The following is an 18,249-nucleotide window of genomic DNA, read 5'->3' on the forward strand; positions in this document are numbered from 1 at the left end:
TTAAATGATTCATCATTTATGATCACTGGAATTTACTGCACCCAATGCATTTCATGATATTCATACAGTACTTCATGCACAATGCATCACCGATGTGAAAACTTACATCATGCTCAATGCCATCTAAATCCCGTTTCAGTTCTAGGTCTTGCTTTAATTGAAGACTAGGCATTACAATCCTTGGTGGATCTTGAAGAAACTGAAAAAGAAAGAATGGCATATTAAAAGCTTGTTCTTGTGCTTGTGTTACACATCTAGTGGGGCTAAAAAGCTATTGGTCACATGTATCACTTACTGGCATTAGGTAACAAGAATATGTGTCACATTAAATTAGATTTACTTTCATTCCAATTGATTCATACTGAGGTGGTCCTACAGGATGTAGGAAATGTCAGAAAAACATGACGAACATATGAAATCAAAGTTCTGTTTACTTTGGAGGTAGACAAATCAGATATCAACCAAACAGAAATTATATCATCCTTGCCAAGCAGCTACTACTACTACTTCTCTCTCTCTCTCTCTCTCTCTCTCTCTCTCTTTCTCCCCCCCCCCTGAATGTGCGAAGGTGAAGGCTCCAGTAAGAACATTTTTTGATTTTATGACGATCTCAGCTCCCTATTTTCTGACCTATGTTATTCAGTGGAAGATGATAGGGTACCTATGCAAAGCCAGTGAGGGCACTATGGTCAAGAAGAAACTAAGCAACTAGCAGGTTATATGCAGAATGCATTTTTTAGGTCAGAAAACCACCTGTAAAGACAATAAGCAGGTAAATGCAGATCTAAGTGTAGGTCACCAAATTTTGGTACTGAGGAAAATACATGTCTAATGTCACAAAAACTAATGCAAACCTGAAGTAAAAGTAAAGCTTTCAACAACCTGGAGTTAGTTATTAACACCTTAGTGCTCTGTTAGACATTGTCTTACTGGGTGTGGTACACCACTGGCTTCCTCCAACTTTTGAACTCACTGACACAGTAAGTTACATGAGGACCTAGAGCTTCACAATGGAATGGAAACTGTCATTTTCCACATAGACAATTTCCATGTGAAAAAGTGACAGATGATGCCTGGGATGGAACCCAGAACACTTGAATTTGTAGCCTCACACCCATTCAATAAGCAATCCTCTTACTCTTAGAAAAGTGTATATGCATTCAAGACAAGATCCAGAGTTTCATTAACTAACAGTGGCATTGTACACAACACTGGGAGGAAAACTAGAAATAATTAGCTACAAAATCAGATATTCCATGCCGAGGACCCACTAGAAAGATACACCACAGAACACAGGCAGTAATACATTATCATGAAAAATCAGCACTGGACAATAAGATAAATCTGCATTTATCTCATTGAATGTTATTGAAATTTGGAATCTGCATGCAGGTAAGTATCAAATGTGAGGAAAAAATAATTCTGAAGTGTCAAATGTGATGTGGAAAAAGTAACTATTTGAGTTCCAACATCCACCCACCATAGTACATTAATGCTTAAGAAATAGTCTGGTAAATATTGTATACAAATCAAAATCCTCTATCATACTGCAGTGACAGGATATATATATATATATATATACTTGTCAGCTACATAATTGAAGATGCATGGATTGAAACAGTGAAAAAGATTTGGAGGAAAATTACATCAATAAAGTACAACATTACATGAGGTTGACAAAATATAGACAACATGAGCCATGCTGTCCATCCATTTCATTGAAGAGATTTAGAGAATCCATGGAAAATGTAGATCTAAATTTTGAGAGGACAAACTGAACTCTTTCATCTGAAAATGATGTCCTGTGACATTAGCACAGCTGTGAAAACAAAAATTCCTGTGAAAATCTATGAAACATGTTTTCCCAAAATTTGCCTGTGTAACTGTTTAGAAAAACCACACAAAACAGGAAAATATTTATTCTGTTAGTAATAGACATGCCCAAAATAATAAATTCTCTAAATACAGAGATTGGAACATGAGCACTGGACTACTGAAGCATCACAGATTGCTACTGTTAAAAACAAACTCTAGAAGACAGGAACATACTTCTGCCTAACAAACCTGGTAAAGTGATCAGACATGACATAACAGCCAATGCACCCAGCATGGGGAATGTTGTGAAATACAGTGAGGACCTGCAAATGTTAACAACATTACATAGTTACATGACAGCAGATATATGTACAGCAAATTCAAATGAAGCTAAATCCCCTGAATCACAATGGGCAACCAAAAGTTGAACATATGAGAACCACAAAGACAGCTTATATAAGAAACCTTCATTAATTTATAAGCAACATCATATCTTGCAAAACATGAAACAAAAAACGAAAACCCCAGAACTTCTGAACAAAAATGTTAGAAAAGGGATCAAAGACATCTCTACAGTTGATAGTTGACAGTGATGCAGATGGTAGCAAAACAGAATACAGTAACAGAAAAGACATAAATACAATACTTTGCCTTAGAAATTTTCTCAACTAAAGAACATAAAAATGCATTTCACATTTCTTACTACAGCACAAATACTAAAATGACAGATACATAATTGACTGAAGTGGGGACAGGAGGGAGAAGGAAAAACCAAACTTTTTCTACACAATTGACCACTAGACCTGAAGGGGCAGCCATCAGATGAAATAAAACGAGTGAATGTTGCAGGATCACCTCTGGCAATGGAACTGTTATTTTATGGAACAGTGGCGTTTCATGGGAATAGAAAAATGCACAGGTCATTTCAGGTTGTAAGAAGAGGCACAGCAAACATGTTTGGAGCTAAAGACCTATACAGCAGATAATTTTGTTCTCCTGTATGATTTTGGAAAGAGAACAGTTCCTCTGCATGAATAAAAATGAATCCTACAGTCATTCATCAAGTAAAATTGACTACTCTATTCACTCACTGTTCTGCTGAATGCAATCAGCCAATACAATTTTGAATACCAGGTGATTTAAGCTAATCAGAAACATTCACATAGTGATCTAGTGACTGTCTAATATTAGAGATTTGTCTAACAACAGATGTAAAAATTTATTTTGGCTGCACTGATAAGTTATACCTGGATTTCTTGCATTTTATGGGCTGCCACCTTAACCATTATGGACACATCCCTGTGACAGTAAGAACTTGACTGAAAAGGGTATCTTGCAGATCATCCTCTTCAATTTCCTTCAGATTTACAGTATTTGGAGTTTAGTACTGGAACATCAATTTCCTAAACCAGCACTAGGCAGTAACCAAACTAAAAAAATTTTGACTTCGACGATCAGAAGACTTCTGAGTGCTGCCTACTTCAAAACATTTCCTATTTATTAACACAATTGCTGGTAATTGGAAGAATAGCATATAAGTGCCTTAATCAAAAAGTTGCTGGTTCGAATCTCCTAGTAGGAACTACTACTTTTTTAAAAATTCCATGTCTACTAACAAACTGCAAATTTAACAAATACTGATTTGTAATGGTTTGGTAAAAAATACATATTTTTTCATCATTCAACATATTAAAACAAAAATTTTGATACATTCATGCGAGATTTATTTATTTTCAATTTGATGCTCTCCATTTTTGTACCAAAATGTAATTTTTTAACAATACTTGCATTTTTATGTAACTTTTAACTAAAAATAACTGTTAGAAAAGTATGACAGAATGAATTAAAATTACCATTTGCTTTACATATGGAATTTAAATAAAACTAAAAGAACTGGTAGCACTTAGTGTGATCAGAACCACCAATTTTATGATTATTATAATATTACCCTATGCACTCAGCTACAGACAACTATGTAATACATTTTTTACACTTGCCAGCACTCACAAATCACCCAATTGCCAAATGCATTTCTTGTTTCTACTTTTATGGAGAACGGTATCATACTGCTTTACCAAATAATTGGCTGGTCACTGACCTTCAAATCCTGAACCTAAGACGAAAATCTATGAGGACACACAAGTGAAATCCCCTTGGCAGCCCTGGAGGCATGCTTGGTTAGGCTAATTGTTTAAGTAACTGATCCTGAAACTAGGAGTTACAGCCTCAAATTTGAGACCTACCAACAGTTTTCATCTGTTGGTTTGTATGTGTACCAATGCAGTCTCTCAGAATTGTTATTTATCTTCATATAGATAATGAAGTAATTCTACAGATATACATGCTGGAACTATTGCTCCTGCTCAAAGACAGCACTTTAAACAATAGTTCACCATCCCCACCCAAAATGAACCATGGACACTGCCGAGGCAGGGTTGCTTGCATGTCAACAACATTGAAAACAGTGTTAGGTGCAAACACAAATAAGTATTCTCTGAGGAGATATCAAACTTAGACATCGATCCTCAAGATGGGCAAAATACTTATCAGCAGTTGCAGGAGCAATGGTCTGGATTATCAACTGACCTGGCCTTGTAGCATTAACCTACTTCCTGTGCCAATAATGCAAATGGCTGAAAGCAAATCGAAATTGCAGCTCTCTTTGTTTTTCTTCTCAAGAGCATGCAGCTCTACTGCACGAAATTGCATTAGGCAAAATATTCAGGAGGTAAAATAGTCCCCCATTCAGATCTCCAGGCAGAGTCTACTCAGGAGGATGTTATCAGGAAAAGCAGGCCAGGCAGTCTATATGTCTGAGTGTGGAGTATTACATATCTTAGTAGGATAAGCATATATCACTAGGGGTAAGATAGATATTGCCTACAGGAAAATTAAAGAGACCTTTAGAGAAAAGAGAAGCACTTCGATGAATATCAAGAGCTCAGATGGAAAACCAGTTTTAAGTGAAGAAGAGAGAGCAGAAAGGTGGAAGAATTATATAGAGTGTCTATAGATGGGTGATATACTGGAGGGCAATATCATGGAAATAGAACAGGATGTAGATGAAGATGAAATGGGAGAAATGATACTGCATGACAAATTTGACAAAGCAGTGAGAGACCTGAGTCGAAACAAGGCCCTGAAAGTATACAACATTCCATTACAACTACTGATAGCCTTCGAAAGGCCAGCCCTGACAGACCTCTACCATGTGGTGAGTAGGATGTAGGAGATACGTGAAATACCCTCAGACTTCAAGAAGAATATAATTTCCAATCACAAAGAAAGAAGGTGTTGACAGACGTGAAAATAACAAAACTATTAGTTTGGTAAGTCATGGGTGCAAAATACTAACACAAATACATTACAGATGAATGGAAAAACTGGTAGAAGCTGACCTTGGGAAAAATCAGTTTGGATTCCATAGAAATATTTGAAAACATAAGGCAATACTGACCCTACAACTTGTCTTACAACACAGATTAAGGAAAGGCAAACCTATATTTCTAGCATTTGCAGACTTGAAGAATCCTTTTGACAATGTTAACTTGATTACTCTCTCTCAAATTCTGAATGTTGCAGGGATCAAACACAGGGAACAAAAGGCTATTTACAATTTGTAAAGTAACCAGATGGCAGAGTCGAGGGGCATGAAAGGGAAAGAGCAGTTGGGAAGGGTGTGAGACAGGGTTGTAGCCTATCCCTGATGGTATTGAATCTGTATACTGAGCAAGCAGTGAGGAAAACAAAAGAAATTTCGGAGCAGAAATTAAAATCCATGGAGAAGAAATAAGGACTTTGAGGTTTGCTGACGACATTTTAATTATGTCAGAGACAGTGAAGTACCTGGACGAACAGTTGAACAGAAGGAACAGTGTCTTGAAAGGAGAATGTAAGATGAACATCAACAAAAGCAAAATGAGGATAATGGAATGTAGCCGAATAAATCAGTGATGCCGAGAGATTTATATTAGGAAATGAGACACAAAGTACTATATGATTTTTCCTATTTGGGGAACAAAATACTGATGATGGTCAATGTACACAGGATATAAAATGTAGGGTGGCAATGGCAAGTAAAGCTTTTCTCGAGAAGACAAATTTGTTAACATTGAGTATAGATTTAAGTGTTGGGAAGTCTTTTCTGTAAGTATTTGTTTGGAGTGTAGTCTTGTATGGAAGTGGACAACATGGATGACAAACAGTTTGAACAAGAAGAGAATAGAAGCAAACATCAAACAATGGAAATTCCAGGATGGAATGTAACAATACCAGAGAAGGAAAGTCGCTACTCATGATACAGCAGTGATGCTGAGTCACGATAGGCACAATAAAAAGATTCACACAATTAAGGCTTTCGGCCATAAAGGCCTTTGTCAGCAGTAGACACTCACTCGCATGCAGTCTCAGAGAGCTGAGAGCACAGCTTGGCAGCTCCCTGCACGTGTGTGTGTGTGTGTGTGTGTGTGTGTGTGTGTGTGTGTGTGTGTGTGTGTGTGTGTGTGTGTGTGTAAGAGAACAGAAGCTTTTGAAATGTGGTGCTACGGAAGAATGGTGATGATTAGATAGGTAGATCATGTAACTAATGAGGTGGTACTGAATAGAATCGGAGAGATGAGGAATTTGTGGCACAACTTAACTAGAAGGAGGTATCTGTTGGTAGGACATGTTCTGAGGCATCAATGGATCCCCTATTTAGTATAGGAGGGCTGTGTGGAGGGTAAAAGTCAAAGAGAGAGACCAAGATGGTTGTTTTGGGGAAGGAGACCAGACAGCGAGGTCATCAGTCTCATCGGGTTAGAGAAGGACGGGGAAGGAAGTCGGCCGTGCCCCTTGAAAGGAACCATCCCGGCATTTGCCTGGAGCGATTTAGGGAAATCACGGAAAACCTAAATCAGGATGGCCGGACGCGGGATTGAACCGTCGTCCTCCCGAATGCGAGTCCAGTGTCTAACCACTGCGCCACCTCGCTCGGTCGAGAGACCAAGAGATGAATACACTAAGCAGATTCAGAAAGATGTAGAGTGCAGTACGTACTTTGAGATGAAGCTTGCAGAGGATAGGGTAGTATGGAGAGCTGCACAAAACCAGTCTCTGAACTGACGACGACGACGACGACAACAGCCTAGGGAGGTTAGAGACTTTAAAAAGTAAACATTGATAGGTTGTATTCAGTTGTAGTAAGAGCTGAAGTGCAGTGGCAGAAAGGACAAGACTTCTGATCAGGTTAGTACAGGATTATCTACAAAAAATCAAATAGGAGTCATGCAGGGGAGCCCTAGTAATGAGCAAGAAAACAGGAACATGAGTACGCTATTATCAACAGCAATGTCAATGAATTACCATAGCTGAAATACGCATGAAGGAAATACAACAGTGGTAGTAATTTGTATGGCAACCAGACCAGCAGAAGAATGGAATAGGAAAAAGTTTGATGAGTAATTATTCAATAGCTAAAGAAGATGAAAGCCGATTCTAGAAGGTAATGAAATTCAGTAGTAGGAACAGGATGCACAATAGTTACGAGAACATCCAATGGCATAAATGACTGAAAGGGGGAAGCCGCCTGGTAGAATTTTGCACATTGCATGAATTAGTCACTGCAAATACTTGTTTCAAGTATCATGAAAGAAGCTTGTGTATGTGGAATAACGTAGAGAAACCAAAAGGTTTCAAGCAGATTATGTAATGTCAAAAACAAAGATTTCAAAACAGGATTGTAAACTACAAAACATTTCCAGTGATAGATGTGGACTCTGGCTAGAGTTGTTTTTATTAACTGCAGAGTAATGCTGTTGAAATGGTAAAAGTAGAATTTAAGTACATGGGATTTGGGTAAGTTGAATGAACCAAAAATCATTGATATTTTGAAAATGAGCATTAGGTAACAAGTTATAAATAGAGGGTAATTATACACTGGGTGATGAATAGGCAGATTTGAGATGAAACAGTGAAGGCAGGAGGAAACATAGGTAAAAAGTAAGGCCTAGTACGAATACCTTAACAACTCATGAGATGCTGAATTTAACTGATGAGAAGAGAAAATACAAACATGTGGCTATTAAAACAGACAAAAGGGAATACAGACATTACTGGAATGATGTTAACAGAACATGCAATATGGCTAAACAAGAATGGTTGTAAGGCAAGGGGGAACAAACTTGCTCCAGAAAGGGGAAAGGAAGTAGTTGTAGACAAGGCTGGAGATATTATGATATGGCCAGAATTTGATACAACACTGAAAGAGCAAAGTCTTAACAAGGCCATTGCAGTTGATGACATTCCCTCAGAATTATTGGGATACTTGGGAAAGCCATCCATGACAAAATTATTCCACTTTAGTGCAAGATACGAGATAGCTGACAAAGTTATACATCGACCAGAATGTAATACTTCAAATTCGAAGAAAGGCAGGTGCTAACAGGTGTGAATACTATCAGACGAGACCATCAGATCAATATATCATGCTTGCAAGAATGGAAAAGCTTTTAGAGGGTTAACCTTACATAACATCACTTTGGGTACCAGGAACATGTAACACAAGGCAAAACTGATACTATGGCTTACCTTAGACGAGTTAAAGAAAGACAAAATTGTGTTTACAGCTTTTGCAGATTTACTGAAATGCTTTTGAGAATGTGGAGTTGACTGCACTCTTTGGAACTTGGACAGCAGCAGAATAAATAGACAGGAAGCCCAAGTTTGTTTGCAACTTTCACAGAAACCAGACTCCAGTTGTAAGAGCTGAAAGACATGAAAGGGAAGCAATGAGTAGGAAATGTGACAGGCTTGTAGCCTACATCTGATATGCACTCTGTACAAGGAAGACATGAAGGAAATATCTGGAAGGTAAAGGAAACTGTGTGTTTACCAATGACAATGTAATTCTATCAACAAAACCAGCATCTTGAAATTGTCAATGAAGGGATGTGTGGGAGGTAAAAGCTGGAAGAGTAAAATTGTATAGTATTGCTAGAAGAGATTGTACGACAAACATCAATAAAAGCAATAGAATCTAGCTGAAATAGATCAGTCAATGTTGAGTTTCCACTAGAAAATGAGACACTAAAAGCAGCAGACAACTTTTGCTATTTGGGCACCAAAGTAACTGACAATGGCTGAAGTAAGAAAGAAATAAAGTGAAGACTAGGAATATCAAGGAACATGTGCCTAATAAAGAGGACTGTTCTTATCTAATAAAATTTTAAGTGTTAGGAAGTATTTTCTGAAGATATTTGCAGTGCAGCCCTGTATGGAAGTCAAACATAAATGATAGGCAATTCAGACAAGATGAGAATGGAAGCATCTGGAATGTGCTACAGAAGAATGCTGAAGATTTGATGGGTAGACGAAACAAATGAGGGAGGAACATAGGGACCAATTTCACTAACACAAGGGACCTGTTAATAGCACAAATTCTGAGGCATCTAGGGATAGTCAGTTTGGTAATGGAGGGATATGTGAGGGTAAAAAGTGTAGAGGGATACTATGGCTTGAAGACAAGAAGCAAGTTCAAATGGATGTACGAGGTGACAGTCATCAGAGATTAAGAGGTTTATTGAGGGTAGACTACCATGGACAAGTGCATCAAGCCAATCTATAACTGCTTAGTTTCATACAGTCACACAAATTCTAGACTTACCTGTTGGTTCACTTGCTCATCCAATTCTTCTTTTACTTTCATGGTAGATGTGTGCAACTGAACCTGTGGTGAATAGTAAAAAAATATCTGCAAGGAGTTCTTCTAAGAAGACAATTTTAGATATATTACAAAAAAGTATCACATATCGTAAGTCTATGACACTTCTAAAGAATAAATGACTAATTCTTTTCAGAGAGTGGCCTTCTCAGTGACAGTCAGTAAGGTGCATTTCAATGGTAATGATCGAAAAGTTATATGAATGATCAGTGGCAACATATTTGAAAATTTATTAGCATCTTGCACTTAATTTTCCTATGCTGCTATTTTCAATCGTATTTCCTACTTCCATAATCTTTATTTACTTATCATTAACTATTTTATACGAAATGCACATCATATAAAAAAACAGTAGTGTAATGAAATCAGTGGGTACAACTAGAATCTTTAATATTAAAATCAACAATACCCATATCATACAACTAATTGCAACATGCATTTTCTATCAGCCAATCACAAAGTTTTATTTTGAAATATTAAAATGGTGTGGATGAAGCAGGGAGGGAATAATAAGTAAAATTTATTGAGGCCATTCACTTACTGAGAGTTTCCTGTTCTTGCTAGCCTATGACTTGGGATGTCGATTTTTGCATTACTTACAGTATCTTGTTTGTAAACTGCTTTCTGGGAACACATTCTTTAACATTCTCCCTGATGCCAACAGCAGAGTCATAGAGATATCAATAACTATTAGTATTCTAAGCCTGGTAAAGAAAATACAGACGGGACTGTATGTTCCACCTAGCATATGACACGGACCTTTTTTATGTTACTGACATCAGGGGAATTAACACATGTCTGAACCAAACACTCCTCTCAGTTCACACACGAGGCAGAACAATCTTGAGGACTTTTCTTGCAGATTTGGTTGGTGTGTTTTTTCCTGTTCACTTTCCCATTAACATGAAATTTGGCATGTTTACTTTCTATACTGACTTGCAGACAAATACAATGAAACAGTATTAAAAAATTGAGGTTCTGGACAAAGCCCTTCTAAAATAGAGAACACATTCACAGGAACACAACAAACACACGCATGGCCACTGTTTCCAGGAACTGGGAATGACCATCTGCTTTTGGTATGAGCAACCATCTGTTAGGGTGGGTTGTGAGATATGAGGAGGCACGGGGTAGCGAGAGAGGGATAGCAGTGTAAAAGTGGGAGGAGAGGTGGGGGGAAGATAATGTGTTCTCTGTGATAGCATGCAAGGATGTGGCAGAGACAGTACGAGTTGCTAAAGGTAGTTTTGGGAAGCTGTACTGTGGGAGGGGAAGGGGAGGAGAGAAATTCAGAAAGGGAAAATAGTAATTGCACTGGGAGGAAATGTGTGTAATTGCACTGGGAGGAAATGTGTGTGTGTGTGTGTGTGTGTGTGTGTGTGTGTGTGTGTGTGTGTGTGTGTGTGTGTGTGTGTGTGTGTGTGTGTGTGTGTGTGTGTGTGTGTGTGTGTGTGCTGAAGTGAAAGCAGGGAAAGGGGATATGGGTAGAGGACATGGACTAGCATAGGCTGAGTATAGAGGGGTTACAGGAAATAATATGTTGTGTTAGAAGATAGAATCCAGTTGGAGCCAGCTGTGAAGCAGTTACTGAAGTGAACCACATCATTCTGGGGGCACTTCCAGCAAGTGGGTGGTCCAGCTTTCTTGGCCACACTTTGGCAGTGGTCACTCCTGCAGACAGAGCAATTTAGTTGTCATGCCTATGTAGGATACAGCACAGTGGCTGCAGGCGGGTAGTTGCAAATCGCAAGGTTGCTTTCACAGGTAGCGCTGCCTTTGTGTTGGAGATGTCTGACAGGGCTGCAGGAAACATGCATGTCTTGCATGTAGCTCTGTTTCAGGATATGAGACATGGGGCAAGAGGTTGGAAGCAGGGCTGGAGTAGCGATGGGCAAGAATATTTTATCAGTTCAATTGGAGACAAAACACAACTGTAGGAAGGGTGGAGAGATTATTCCTCATTTCAAGGCATGAGAGGTAGGGTAAATCCAGGCAGAAAATGTGATGCACTTGCTTCAGTCATGCGTAGTACTGACTTGCAAGGGGAGTGCTACTTTAGGAGTATGTGGGAGATGGGGGTCGACCAAAGCGTCCGATCCCACCCGTCGGCTTCTACCCATGACTTAAGGCTATTGTGGTATGTGACATCATGGCGGTGTGGAATTTAGCTTGTGAGAGTGGCGTATTTGTAGGTGTTTTGATGTGATCGGTGGTGCTCTCTGGTGGTGTGTTCATGTGTTGAGTGTTAGGTGATGTTTTTGGTTTAGTTTGCATGTGAGGCGTGTTTATAGGTGGTGTATTGTTGTGGTTGGTGGTTCTGTCTGGTGGTGTGTTTATGGGTAGCGTGTTACGTGGCGTATGATGTTCATTTGCGTTGTAGCATTGCACGTGTGTGGTATTGGTAGTGACTGTGCTTTCAGCGGAATATTTTTCAGGGAGTTAACAATTTTGGTTTTGTTATGTCAATGTTACTTTTTTTTATCTGTGTGTGTGAATTTTGGTAAACTGCTTTTTTTATGTCTTTGGTAGGTATGGATGTGACTGGCAGAGTCAACAGTTTTCGGTTGTCAGCGATGATGGGGGACAGTGCGTTGTCTCTAATAAAATTTCTTTAACTATTCGGATTTTTGGATGAAGTCTTGAAGTGTTCAGTGTGTTGTGAAGAAATGCGGCTTCCTAAACTTCTGGCATCTCTTATCAGGGATGGCTATATGTGGAGGTGTCTTAAGGATAACAGGTGAAGGGAAATGTTCGATTCCAATTCGTGGGATTGGGAGCTGCTGTTGAGCTATGTAGATCAAGCTAAGTGTCCGATTCCACTGTATATTGTGTTTAGTGGCATTTGAGTACTTTTGTGCCGTGGTTTTTTTGTCGTTTAGTATGGTGGTGTGTGTCTAAATTTGTTTGTATTTACTTTGTCCCCACCCAAAAACGCCCAATTTCCCACACTTGTCCCGTTAGTTTCCTTAGGTTTTTGTGGAACATGTGTGTTGGCTTTTAATTGTATTTTCGTGTTAGTGGTCATGCTTATGTAATGACATCATAGGCGGCATATTGGAGTCTTAGTGTATGGCCGTTTCCGCCACATTTGTGACGTCATGGGTCAAAGCAGATGGGTGGAATCGGACGCTTCTGTATTTGTGACTGACAAGACAAGGCATGGGAATTCCGTTTCTGGGAAAAGGCTGTAAAGGAAATTTTAGGCTGTGCACGCCTCAGTGTGACCCCTAGCAGTTCCTTCAAACCACATTTTTTCCCAATTTTCTTAGTTGGTAGAGTCTCCTTATATTTCCTTCCCCGTAACACTCTGCATCAGAAAAAGTCTACCTTGCACACCTACAAATTCTTTCATCACCACCACTACCAGAACCACTAGTGGTAGCAACTGCAGTAGTAGAAGTACTGCCAGTATTAACTTTTAGTTCATAGTATTATTCACTGACACTGCTACTTCAGACACTCAAATCATTTAATACTATTTGCCATATTAAAACTTAGTTTCAGAAAAATATGATATAAAAAGGGAAACCATGGTCCAATTTAATAGAGGGTCTGATGGACTTAATCAGATCAAGTTCAATAAACAAACCAAGGAGATCACAAAAATGTCATCAACGAATCTTGATCTGGTGAGCGGTTTGTGATTCTGGGTGGTTAGTAAGGAATCCTCGAAGTGGCCTATGAATAAATTTGCAGAACATGGTGACATACAGTTGGCCTTTGATGTACTGCAGATTTGTTTGTAGGGAATCCCTTCAATAGAGAAGTAATTGTGTGTGAGAATGTAGTTGGACATGGCGACCAGGAATGGGCGGTATGGTAGGAGACAGTCAGACACTGGGGAAGGTACTGTTCAGTGACAAAGTCATGTGTGTTGGGGGATGTGATCATAGAGGGTGATAGCACTTTCCTAAATTGTACAAAATGGAAACTCTTCCTACAACATATCACTCATCCCCATATCCCCCCATAGCGTCAATGTTCACTAGTCTGTATGCTCTGCCCCACCTATTCCCTACCCTGCTCTCATTCTAGCACTGAGGATTGCACAGACCTACCCCACAACTCCCCTCCCCCACACACAGCCTCCCAACACTGCACCTAGAAGCCCTATTCTGTCACCCTATGTCCTTGACCAATCCCACAGGCAGCACAGCATCACCTCCACTCCCACCCTGCTATCCCTCACTTCCCACCCCACAGCACCTCTTTACGCCACCAGTCACACCAACAGATTTCTGCTTGCATTAGATGTATTCATGCTCTAGTGTTGTTCTGTACTTCATATGAATGACTTTGTCCAAAAGCTTAAATATTTAGCAGTCAATTGATTCTACCTACCTGCAACCAAAGGCCTCCTCAATGTGTTGAGTACAAATGTATCCCTTGTATACCATTATTCTATCCTGACATTTTCTGTGTTTGATTTTACTTTCTCTGTTCTTTGGAAAATGTAACTGAGGCACCTGAGTTGTCGGCAACTGAGTTTTGCTTTTCACCGTTGGACCAGTTCAGATACAACCTCACATGAAAAGCTGGAACAGCGACTGCTCAGTCACACAGCTTTGAGCTAATGGAAAAACAGATACATTTACAATACAGATGTATCACATGATATGAAAGTGCATTGTAGTCATCACTTCTGTAGTTGTTCCAAAAAGAAGTGATAAGAAGACTGGAACACCAAAGGCATGTGTGCTAAATCTACGATGACTTGCCTTTACCAACTGCTTACATTTTGAGATCCATGCTAGACCCACAGTACCACTAGAAGAATGAACATCCTGAATATGAGCAAGACACTACACACACCAAGTTCATAGAAAGAAAGGTAAGTGAGACATTGAAAGTACAAAGGTTTTCTTCCTTCAGGGGGGGGGGGGAGAGGGAGAGGAAAGTCCTACTTGACCCAGACTTTGGCAGTTGACACTAACAAAAACCTGTCAAGGCTACTTTCATAACGTGACGTTGTCTGGCATGGGCATACATTTGTGTTTTCACTGCTTCTAGATAAACTTTCAAGATGAATGATTCAGAGCAAAGACATCTTTACAGGGTCACAAGTGTTTTGATCCAGCTACAAAAACACAAATTATTTACAGCACTTTGATGAAGAAAGAAATGAACAATATATTTTCAAAACAAGTTCAATGAGGAGAGAATTATTCGTAGAATGTTGATGGCCACACACTGGAAACTTCAAATCCTGCTGATCTCAGAAATACTGAATCAAGAACTGAGATCTAACAGTAGCTTTAGCATGTTTTAATTTGCCAGAAGCTGACAGTGTCATTCTGCTATAATTACTTCTTTTATGAGCACCAAATCCGTAGGCATATGTTGTGTGTTACAGAAGTGTCATATTTGAGCCCACACAGTTTAACTCTGTGATTATACTAACATTTAAGTAATTTATGTGTTACCAAATATTTAGAGTGGTCATGTGAAAATCTACTGGTTAAAGAGCATTGCAAACATTCTGCAGTTTTAACTGTAACACTCCTTTACTCTTTTAGTATCAGCATTACCACCATTTCCTTCTTAGGGTTGTTCATTACACTACCAACTGCTCTTTCATTTAATAGTATTTAAGCTCCTCAAAGGATTTCAACAACAGCTCTTTGTCACTTACCACTTCCCTATATTTAATAGATTCTGAATACCTACCCCCAAATCAAAAACTGACCAAGAACAGTAATATTGCTAACAAGAACATTGAGTGCATAAAACCAATTAGATGAGCAATAGCAACAATAATACACCAGGAAAACAATATTGTACATCATGAGTTTAGATTTCTCCATCAGGCACCATGACAAATAGACTGCCACATATTGTCTTTGCAATAAATCCACACACACATATATATATATATATATATATATATATATATATATATATATATATATATATATATATATATATATATATATATATATATCCCTCTTGTATGGGTATGGTCGACTTAAAAACTGACCACAAATAGAGCATCTGATCAATTCATCCAGCAAGCCATACAACTGATCTACAGTAGCAGCTGAATCATCTGCACTCTAGCAAGTAGAGTCCTACTCATATATTAATTTATCATATCCATTAATAATACCCTTCTAAGAAAGGAACAAATCTACACATTAACAACACACCAAACTAGATCTCAAAGTAAAAAATTAATTTGTAACAAGTGATTGCAAACACCACAATAGTTCAAGAACATGTGACAATTTCCTAGTAGACAACAAAACTGTGATCATTAACTACTGGCACGCCACCATCACACTAACAATAAGCTACAGAAATTTTAAAACAAATTAAATATTGGAGAGCAGCATTATATACTACAAGATACCAATCCATTGCAAATATGTTGCACAGCCAAGAGTCACAACTTCATTTGGTCAAGAATCAAAACCAACAGCCAGTACCAAACATTTCATCTGACTAACAACAGGGAAAGTAATCTGCTTGTTTACACACCACATTGCACAAAGAAATTAATGAAACAATGGTAAAAAATATAAGAAGATATTTACCAAGGAGCCTGGTTCAGCATATACTTCATTCTTCTCTTTTTTCAGCCAACTAGTTCCCTTGGAGTCCATGAGTGCTCTCCCAATCCACTGAAAAACAAGAAAGCAAAAGTTATATTGTTTAATTGTTACTATTCAACACAGTGCACAGGCAGCATTTTCTGGCTGCAGCAAACGAGTCAATGCATATTACAAATTTAAAACTGGCTGAGGAACAAAGAACCTGATAGAAAGAACTGATTTACAACTTGCTGGTTATAAGGACTCTGAAGCCTCACTGTCATTAATGGAAAACAACTCAATTTGACAGAAAACAAAAACCACACACAATGGAAACAAATGACTTACAGTTACTGCTGTTACTTAGTAGCATTTGCTTGTGGTATACAATCCTATTCTGAATATGGTAGCTGACACATCTTGCTTATTCCACATAAATTTCGAAGTGTCATGTGAAGCAACTGAGATAAAGTGAATTTACCAAACAAACCTATTTACTGTAGACAATTTTATGTATGAAGAATAAAAGATTAAATGAGTCTCGAGCTATATCTAAGCCTGTCAATGTATCCTGCAAATTCCTTAATATACAGAATAACGTAAGAGGTTTATAATTATGTTCTTAGCAACGTATGCAAGGACAGAAAAGAACTATCTCAATCATACTGGCTGCACTTTCAATCAATCTATAAACCCATATTTGCTCATGGTATGCAGAAAACCAGAACATGAAAATCCACCCATACAGACAGAACTTTCTTCTTTTTCAGTCAGTTTAGTATGTATTTTTAACAAGTGTTTCCTTATACAGTCATCTATATTTAACATTATCAACTCAATATAGCGCAATGCTGCAATCTTTACCCAGTCACTAAAAAACACACAGTGCTGCCTGAACGTTGCATGGAAAAATAAATGATTGACTTAAGATTTAACACCGATTAAATTCCTCTAACAAGACTTGGTGAAATTACTTTCTCATAAGCGTACCCATGACAATGTTGTGTGGTTTTGGGATACTTTTGTCGATGGCAATTACACATACCCATTAGGCCTTACAGAGTCAATTACATTTCCCATATCCTTCCATAGATTGAAACGTGCACATTACTACAAACAACAGTTAACACTATTTACTAAACTATTGAGCACATAGGCACATTGAAAATCCATGGAAAACGCAACACAATGAATTCCCTCTACAGCATTCACTTTCATACCAAGATAACCAATCCCTGATACTCTGTATTAACATGTGCTAACGAATCTGATGTATCGGCAGTATAACTGTTTGCGCTAAAACCCGGGCGAACTACAGATTACAGTGAACTATTACTGTCCCTGTTCCTTCCTTCACAAATATTATTACCGAACTTCGCATGCACAACACAAGTAAATATAACAATGTGAATGCAGCGGGCGTGTGAACTTCATGAGGGCCTTTTTTCGTCAATCACCAAGTATTTCACATTGACCTGCACTTTCTCTAACCACCACATATAGACACTTTTCCGGTAATTACAGACAACACATCAAAATTTCTGGCGGTTCTTTTGCTAAATCACGGGAAACATTTAGCAATTTTATCGGACAGAACGAAAACAGCAAGCATATTACATACCCACACGTCGATCTGGTATTTTTCGTAATTGCCGAAGAGCACAGGTACGTAATGTGCACTAATATGTCTGTCTAAACACTAGTCACCTCCTGCTCGCAATGCGGAAACATAAGCTCACTGAAAATAACAAGTGTTTGGTTCTCATACACATAACCTGAAATAATTACTTACGAAATTCTAGGGCTATCTCAAACCATAACCAGAGGCATCAAAGATGATACAAGAATTAAATGTGGAACAAACTTATCATTCGAATGTGCCCAATAAATGAAATTAAACCGATATAATAACTATACGAACAGTTACTATAGCATCATTACAAGGCATTGGCAAACTACTTCATTCAAGGCAGTTAGCTGTAATGATAATAAAAATTAAGTATTGACTTAGTACCACACTCAATATGCGTCTTTCCGTGATTTCCTGTCTCCACCATCAAATCACTTACATATTACGCACAAAACGCAACATAATACCGTACAAACGCATGACACGAACTGCTAAACTCTAGTCATCTGCTGCTGTGGTCAAAGTCAATCAATGCGGAAGAAGGAACCTACCACGGAGGTCGTTCTAACATTATT

General features: G+C 38.4%; 1 protein-coding gene across 1 annotated transcript; it reads right to left on the bottom strand.

The window, feature by feature from the left end:
• Positions 1–15: 15 nt before the first annotated feature.
• LOC126213233 (uncharacterized) lies at positions 16–18,191 on the bottom strand. The gene is made up of 4 exons (XM_049940883.1): positions 18,059–18,191; positions 16,048–16,134; positions 9,458–9,520; positions 16–199 (listed from the first exon to the last, which is right to left on the bottom strand). Exons 2-4 carry the CDS (start codon positions 16,114–16,116, stop codon positions 23–25), a joined length of 309 nt encoding a protein of 102 aa, XP_049796840.1. The 5' UTR covers positions 16,117–16,134; positions 18,059–18,191; the 3' UTR covers positions 16–22.
• Between the last annotated feature and the right edge of the window lie 58 nt (positions 18,192–18,249).

This window comes from Schistocerca nitens, chromosome 11 (assembly GCF_023898315.1).
Source record: "Schistocerca nitens isolate TAMUIC-IGC-003100 chromosome 11, iqSchNite1.1, whole genome shotgun sequence".
Classification (NCBI taxonomy): Eukaryota; Metazoa; Arthropoda; class Insecta; order Orthoptera; family Acrididae; genus Schistocerca; species Schistocerca nitens.

Coding starts and splice junctions, on each gene's coding strand:
- LOC126213233 (XM_049940883.1), bottom strand. CDS start 16,116: ATGGACTCCAAGGGAACTAGTTGGCTGAAAAAAGAGAAGAATGAAGTA. Junction 9,521..16,047: donor ATGCTGAACCAGGCTCCTTG/GTAAATATCTTC, acceptor TATTCACCACAG/GTTCAGTTGCACACATCTAC. Junction 200..9,457: donor ATGAGCAAGTGAACCAACAG/GTAAGTCTAGAA, acceptor TTTCTTTTTCAG/TTTCTTCAAGATCCACCAAG.